Raw genomic sequence first — 8,449 nt, forward strand, 5'->3', positions numbered from 1 at the left:
GTTCCACTGGGGTTTAGCAGGTGTGTTTATAAAGAGACAAAAATTGTTTGGGGACTATCCCCCACGTTCTAGTTGAGATGGTATAACCCAAGAGGCAAAATGACGCTTGCTACTGTTGTTGCGAGTTGGCATTCGTTCTACTAAACCATTAGTCAAACGCCATCATGTCTTCTGTCGTTATTACACAAACAAAAATCTCTTTACTGTTACTAGTGTTAGTGCCTCAATATGGCTACGCTCGTGAAAGCAATACAACGAACTCAAACGCGTCTTCGTTCAATGTTGTCAACTCATATCCGGATTATGCATATTTTCCTCAATTCTCCGGAGAAATTTTCATAAAAATTTGAAAAACCCGGAATTCCGGGAAAATCCGGAGGACTTTCATCTCTGATCATGACAGGTGGAATCTAATAAAGCTGGAGAAATTTTCAAAAAGATAATCGGTGGAAAAAGGATTGACCCGAATTTCAAGTTTCATGGCAAAGGCTGTAAATACTTTTGTTCACATAATTTTTATGTTGTTATTTTCAATAGCTGGAAAAAAACACTTTTCACATAATGAGTCATTGGTTTTAAAAAATACATGAAATCCATTTTGGAATAAGGCTAAAACAAAACAGAATAGGGAAAATGCAAAGCACTGTCAATAATTTCCAGATGCATTGTATGAGGAATGTCAGACAAGTTCCAGGACTGGTGTTGAAATCAAATTAATTAATGTGAACAAAAACAATCGTCATCTATAATGCCAAAGCAGAGCTATGCTGACCATAATTATTCAAGGCCTTACCAAACGAGGTAGCTTCTTGTTTCAGATGTTCAGACTCGACAGTTCCCAGTTGATTGTCAGCTACAACCCAAATTTCCAGGTCCAAATGGAACAGGAATACTTCCATTGTCACCGTAGCAGTATTTTTTTGTGTTGACACATTGTAGGCTTGATTATTCCTGAAAAGGCATGCACAACGCACATAAACGCAGGTTGCAGTCTTAAAATGTCACAACCTTAAACTCATTAAACTCTGCTGCCAATGTTTTAAGTGTTTTTGACTGGTTTAATGTTTTTAACAATACAGGTATTCTAACTTACAATGCAAACTCTCAAACGGAATTACAGAAATGCTGAGATACAGTGTAAAAATATTGTTCACCCGCTCAGTCTGGATTTTTGGGCGGGGCTTAAGCAGAGGTAAATTGAGGCAACCAAGGAACAGCATGAGTCACCCTCCCCACTATGTAAGTACTCATTTCAGATGTTGAGATTCTGCGCAGTTGTCACTTCCTTACTGATAATGCACTGCAGACATTACACTAATAACTAATACCTTTATAATGGTCCTTTATTATTTAGGAAAAAAATGTTTTTTAGAAGCTACAGTAAAACATCTTAACCAGGGATGTCAAAACTTGACAAAACTTTCTTCTGACAAGGGTAAATGATGGAACATAATATCAGTGAACTGATACAAAGCACCCGTGCAAACTGGGAACAAGAGGTCTCCAACAACGATCGGAGATGACAAAGGCCGACATTTTGGCTTCATATTTATATAAATAGTCGACAACATGTACTGGAGGTATGCAACTGCGATGTGCAGTTAGCGAGCTAGCTTTGCCTACACGCAGAAAGTACATCTTTTCTTTGGCTCCACTGGCATGGTCGATTTACAGCGTTTCGTTGTTGGTCGCGAGTGGACATGAGGAGAGGTGGTGAGGGAGTGCTGGCCCACAAAAAAAAAAAAAAAAAGTCAACATGAGAGCCAGCATGTGGACAGGGATTTCATGCTGGTGTGGCCGTTTTAGAGTGCCTCATTGAAGTTGCAAAGAAACGGCCCGTGACAACAATGTGCGACGAATTTCAGGCATTAGAAGCATTAAGTGCGTATTTCACGACTCAAACATAAGTGACATGTAGGCATAAGAAAACGTGTGATATTTTAATGAAGTGCGTTTTCAGCGCATTAAGCAAATGCATACACAGTGTCTGAAAGAGGAGAGAATGGCTGGATTGTTTATGATTTTGAAGCCATAATTGATATACGTGACTTATTTTCTTAATCATGCAAATTTGGTAAGGTGGTTGACAACACTCCTCTCTCTGGTGTGTCAAATTTAAAAGACATTTCAGACAGACACACTTTACCGGGACTGAGGATAGCAGATTAATTCTACTTACTGGATGGCTTCAACATGTAACGTATATGTTGTCGGCATTTCCTTGATGTGGTGTTCGGGTGGTTCCCATGAGCACTTGAAGTCTTTTGACATATAATGTACCCCCTGAACTACTATACAGGTCAGATTCTTGGGCTTCTCTGGAGGATCTAAAATTGGCATTGGGAAGAAGAAAAAAAAAAAAAGAAACAAGTAAAAGGTAAAAGGCTATATTTCAGTTTGAGGAATTCAGACATTTTGTAAATGTGAAACAACATTGTGCTTCTGATATACAACAGGTGCATAGCATCGGACATTTGTAATAATCCTTGAAAGTATGAGGAGTTGTAATTCATAATCAATGTTGAGGTAAGACAAAGTACTTTAAGTTGGCCCGAGAACAGATTGGCTCAAGTGCTTCAAAGCCTGCAGGTCTGTGATTGATAGCACGCTTGAAAGGGTCACGTTAGTTATTTGCCTGGTACTACACTAGTTACCGTATTTTCCGCACTAAAAGGCGCACTGGATTATGAGGCGCACCTTCAATGAATGGCCTGTTTTGTCATTTTTTTCATATATTGGACGCACTGGATTATAAAACGCAATCTACAATGCATCCACTTGATAGAGCTACGCTCCTTCCGTTCGACTCGGGGTTCATGACCACCTCCAAAAAAATGTAAATTAACGATTCCTTCAATGAAACTACGAAAATTGAAAATAATGCATCAAAACAGAAAATCAAGCAAGGAAATCACAAAATAAATTATAGGGGCCCCCCTACAGAATTTATTTTGGCATTTCCTTGAGCGTAGCTCCAACAGAACAATCAGATGTCAGTAAAATGTAGGAGACTGGACTGTCCCAGAAGTGTTTGTTAATTATTCCTTTGTTGTTTACTGTATTCACAAAGGAGGAAATCATAAAATACATTTTGTAGGGGGGCTATGGAATTTATTTTGTGATTTCTTCGCTTGATTTTCTGTTTTGATGCATTATTTTCAATTTTCGTAGTTTCATAGAAGGAATCGTTAATTTACGTTTTTTGGAGGTGGTCATGAACCTTTATCAAGTCGAACGGAAGAAGAGCAGGTACGGATACGGACAAAGGCGTACCTGTATTTGTTTTGACGGTCAAAACCATTACCGTATTTTCCGCACTTTAGGGCGCACCAAAAAGTCTTCCATTTTCTTAAAAGCTCACCAAGCGCCTTAAAATCCGGTGCGTCTTGTGCATGGTCATTACGGTAATATGTCGACCCCAAGATGGCTCCTTGCTGGAGACATGCTTACAATGTTATAACTTGCTGTTGGTTCAGTGAACTGTGTCGCTGCTTTATTATAAGTTTTTGTTGTGGCTCCGAAAAAAGGAGAGCTGTGATGTTGTTTTTTTAAAACAGTCTCAACAAATGCAGTTACGTCTTTGTCCATCTCCGTGCCTTCTCTTCTTCCGTTCCACTCGAGAGGCGTTCATGAAACTACGAAGAAAATCAAGCGAGGAAATCACAAAATAAATTCTGTAGGGGCGATATAGAATTTATTTTGTGATTTCCTCGCTTGATTTTCTGCTTTGAGGCATTATTTTTCATTTTCATAGTTTCATTTAAGTTCAGTAATAGTTAATTTACGTTTTTCAGAGGCGGTCGTGAACGCCTCTCGAGTTGAATGGAAGAAGTGTAGCACCATCTAGTGGAGGCATTGTAGATTGTGCCTTATAATGCGATGCGTCCAATGTATGAAAAAAAATTACAAAATAGCCATTCATTGAAGGTGCGCCTCATAATCCGGTGCGCCTTTTAGTGTGTTAAAAAAACAAACCACAGCTCTCCTATTTTCGGAGCCGCAACAAAAACTTATTTAATAAAGCAGCGACACAGTTCACTGAACCAACAGCAAGTTATAATACTGTAAGCATGTCTCCAGCAAGGAGCCATCTTTGGGTTGACGTATTACTGTAATGACCATACACAAGGCGCACCGGATTTTAAGGCGCGCTGTGAGCTTTTAAGCAAAGGTAAGACTTTTCGGTGCACCTCATAGTGTGGAAAATACGGTACATCAACATTCAAGTTTTTCTTTTACTCTGAACATTTTTGCTGACATTGTTCCCTGTCCGTTGAGATCATTGATATCAATTTTAGACCAGTTTTATTAGGTTCCCAAGTGAAAAAGAAAAAGGAAAGAGTGATAAGGAATGTATTTACTTTAGGCCAGTGGTTCTTAACCTGGGTTCGATCGAACCACCGCACAAAGATACACTTACATTACGGAATGTCCTTCCATACTTATTGTAATGTCCTTGTTTATGATAATACGAGTGCAGCTTGTACTACCGGAGATAAATTCCTTGTGTGTTCTACATACTTGGCCAATAAAGATGATTTTGATTCTGATCAACCTGGGTTCGATCGAACCCTAGGGGTTCGGTGAATCGGTTTCGGGGGTTCGACAGAGCCTCTGCCATGGAGGTTAAGACATACGCGAATCAACATGTCAATGAGTAATGACACGCCCGCTTGGCCAACACTGGCTGCAGATGATCATATTAGATTACTTGTCCAATCAGTCCTACGGCAAATTTAGTTCGCTCAGTTGTCATTGTGTGACTGTCGTGATTCTATGTCATACAATTAAAAAAAAGAGAAAAAAGAACTATACTTATGCCATGTCATTTTATTTACTTTTTTCTGTTTTTAATAAATGTGTTTTTTTATGTCTTGAATTTGTAAAAAAATCGTATTTTTATTTTTCACTAATGAAGGGTTCGGTGAACATGCATCTGAACTAGTTGGGTACGGTACCGCTAACAAGGTTAAGAACCACTGGGAGAGAGCGAGACATTATTACGCCTCTGCATCGAGAATAATTGTCAGCAAGCAGCACTAGTATTGTAACCATGTGAGATAGGTACAGGTAGAATTTTTGAATTTTATGGCACCACTATATAATAGACTGCAGGTGAATGTCATGAGTTAAGAAAAATTAACAGATAACTTACAGACTTTTGTTAGGTGGATCCCGTGAATAAATTTGCCCTTGTTGAAGAAAACATAGGAGGACTTTTCCTTGCAGTGGCAAAATAACCACTCTGACTCTTCATTGTCGACAGGGATAGTGACACTGAGTGCTGACTCATTGATCTTGGTGTACTGATTGCTTGGGATAACGATCTGTGAAAGATTCCAGTAGAGGTCATCTGCTGTGACTTCGGTTGTTCCAATGATCACACATGTAGCTGTGAAGTTAGTCCCAATCTGGAGCACTGGAGACTGTGGGGTTATAACCAAATGGCTTCCAGTTTCTGAAATACAATTACATTTACAATTACAAATGATAACAGTGATTTTGAGCCATTCATTTTGACAGTCAGCAGAAAACTCCCAACAACAGTCCTATCTGTCCCCACATTTGTCCGGCCTCATACACACATAGCCGGGTAGTCTGTAAACGGGGGATAGTTGTCTGCTGTTTGGCCTGTAATCCACACGTTCCACAGATTTTTCAAATCAAAAACTAAGGTTTCTGAAAACTCCGGCCCAAGTGGGGAGCTGCAGATATCTCTGGATTCGCGTTTGGCTGTGGACAGTTGTAAACGGATATTTAAGTTGCATTTTAGGACAGTCAGTCCTTCATCATCAGTCCATCACTCTGTCATGCAGCTACAGCACTGACGGCACTTGTGTCCCTTCAGCACAGATTGTTTCCATGCTTCCTCTCTTTTTTTTTCTTCCGCCTTCCTATCTCAGCTGACAGCTTACAAACGATATAACAAAATATTTAAGTACATAGTGCACGCTCTGAGGATCAATGAATGGCTCTATTGAGGATGCACAATCAAAATGTGTACACGCCGTCCTTTTTGAAAACCAAATTGCAAGTTTGATGCCTGTGAAAGTGGCTAAGGACATATTCAGACTTGGATATTTTCTCTTTTCATATTAAGCCACTCAATAGTGTGCAGTCATTTCGTTACCTCTGCGTCCCACGTCCTAGACGCATAATTTTCCCGCGGCACGCACAGTTCCAAATAATGTGTGTTTTGGGGGCGCAAGGAAATTTCTCAGTCAAAACAAAACAAAAAAAAAAAAACTACGGTACTTCTTTTTTCCAGCAATGCAGTGTCGCAGTTCGACAATCGCCACCATTGTTGTTTTGATCTTGCGTTAAGTAATCTCGCGTGACGGCATTTCCGTTCTCGCGAGACGAGATTGGCGAGATCGGCCTTCAACCTCACGGGAAGCAGACGATTGCCAAGTTGTGTAAAGTTAAAACAAGTGTTGCGAAAGTTTATTGCGGCGATATCACAGAGGAAGCAGCTAAAGTTGGATAGTTTTTTTGCGATAATAAGTTGACTTTGAGAAAGTCTTGCATCATTGGAAGCAGAGTAAAGCGAGGAGAATTTATGAACTCAAAGACTGAACCATGGGATGAAAGAAGAACCGATTTCTCAGCAAATCTTGTATACCTGAATTAATTTTTGCAGCATTTGTTTATAAGAAATAAACCTATTATCAATGTATATTGTTGTTGTTTGTGTTATTATCATATGCAATTGAATAAGTAGACCATTTCAGAATTCAAAATTTGGGACTCTCTAAATGCATAATGGGACTCATACTTTTCTGATCAGCGAGTCCCTGGGACTCGCTGATCAGAAAAGTGTAAAATTATCACTGAGTGTGATGCAGGAAACTGACTTGAATAAGTGGATACATTTGTACTGGCTCGATCTTGGAAATGTGTTTATCTATGTGGGCCAACACATGTATAGAATGTCCCATTTCTATTACAGATTCCCGCCCTGACACTTCCGCTGTTTATCTTTGTATTTGTGTGTCTTGGATGACTGCACCATGCTTTGCGCATCCCCCGTCTGACACAGAGTTGCTTACTACAGTACCGATATTTAGAAATATGGTATTGTGTCATTTTTTACGAGAAAAATACATGGTACAGTACAGTATTGGTACGAGTTCAAGGTGCAAGACAACTGCAAAATAAAATCAAAATAAATGGTTTAGTGATATAATACCTGCAAAGGGGATTATAATGCAGAAGAATAGCCCTGCCTGCATTTACTTTTAAAAATCGAGCTGGATGTAGAGGTATGTGAATGGGCTCTAGGTTGTTTGCAAATTTCTATTGGGTTTTACTGCTGTAAAACAAGAGACCAGTCAGATCACTCTTTGGCATCGCTTCTTTTCTCTTTCTCCAGTGAGACAAGTTGAGAACGAGCATTTGAAGAGTTTATTTGCAAGTTAATGCAGTACCTTTTTGTGGATATTAAATGCCATATTTACACACAAACTATTTCTATTTTTAGATGTATTTGGTGAACGTGATGGCCAATGTGCGAGCTACTCTTGCTCATTAACCAACAAGATATACACCACAGGAGTAAACTACCGTCATTTACCGTAGACTAGAGCAGGCTAACAGACGTTCCTACGTGGTGGCCATGTTGGCAGGGATGACTTTCCCATCAATGTCAATGCATAGACATGCAGTATGGAACAGCCATGTTAGCAGGGGTGACAGTCCAATCAAAAGTAATGGAAAGCATGGACATTAGCTTAGCATTGCTATAGGCACGCCCCTCACAAGGAGGGTGTCTTATCTACCAAGGCATATCTATCACTGTTGTGTATTGCCGTTACTTCTCGTCATATAGTACATGTACACTTCTTTCAAACATGCTATTGTTAGTACAATATAGAGGTTTTGGGGCGGGGGGGGGGGGGGTGGGTTGTTATGCCCTTGCTAATGGCATCCAATTATCACTCCACCAAGCACCAGTAAGTTTAAATATGTTCAAAAAATTTAAAGCTTCTTTATTATTTTCACAATAATTTTTGACTGTGCTTTGAGTAATTTGAATAAATAGTTACTGTACATTAGGGTGGTCCACATTTTCATGGCAAAAAAAAAAGTTTGTCGGATTCGTCGGGCCGGGTCGGAATTCTTGTCGATACTATGGTACAAGGTTCTGGGCAAAATTTCATTCCGATCTGATGATATTTTCCCGTCCCGCAAAGCGGCCAAAGTTTCCACCATAACAACTGGTCTCAATAGGGTGAACATGTGTATTTTAACCGTGTATTTTGCCATGCGTGACACTGGCTGGGCTGAATGTTCCCCAAACGATCACCTCCTGACTAACTAACCATTCCATCGCTGCTCTCAGCAGCCGGAGACAAACTCAAACGCACGCCTAACACACAACGGTCACCTACTGGCGAGCTAATATCTTTCAATTGAAGTCGAGAATCGCCGGAATTCTTACTGGACGCTG

General features: G+C 39.9%; 1 protein-coding gene across 3 annotated transcripts in view; it reads right to left on the bottom strand.

Moving 5' to 3' along the window:
* The window catches only part of il6st (interleukin 6 cytokine family signal transduce), a 31,542-nt gene that overhangs the window by 13,833 nt on the left and 9,260 nt on the right, over nt 1-8,449 (bottom strand). For 2 of the 3 annotated variants that reach the window (XM_019894231.1, XM_019894240.1), the window contains exons 3-5: nt 5,156-5,458; nt 2,180-2,327; nt 794-951 (exon numbers count right to left, since the gene is read on the bottom strand). In XM_019894231.1, coding sequence (XP_019749790.1) covers nt 794-951; nt 2,180-2,327; nt 5,156-5,458 — 609 coding nt within the window. The remainder of the gene's footprint in view (nt 1-793; nt 952-2,179; nt 2,328-5,155; nt 5,459-8,449) is intronic. The other variant, XM_019894250.1, reaches the window with a different exon arrangement.

The sequence above is a fragment of the Hippocampus comes genome, unplaced genomic scaffold, assembly GCF_001891065.2.
Source record: "Hippocampus comes isolate QL1 unplaced genomic scaffold, H_comes_QL1_v1.1 scaffold123, whole genome shotgun sequence".
Classification (NCBI taxonomy): Eukaryota; Metazoa; Chordata; class Actinopteri; order Syngnathiformes; family Syngnathidae; genus Hippocampus; species Hippocampus comes.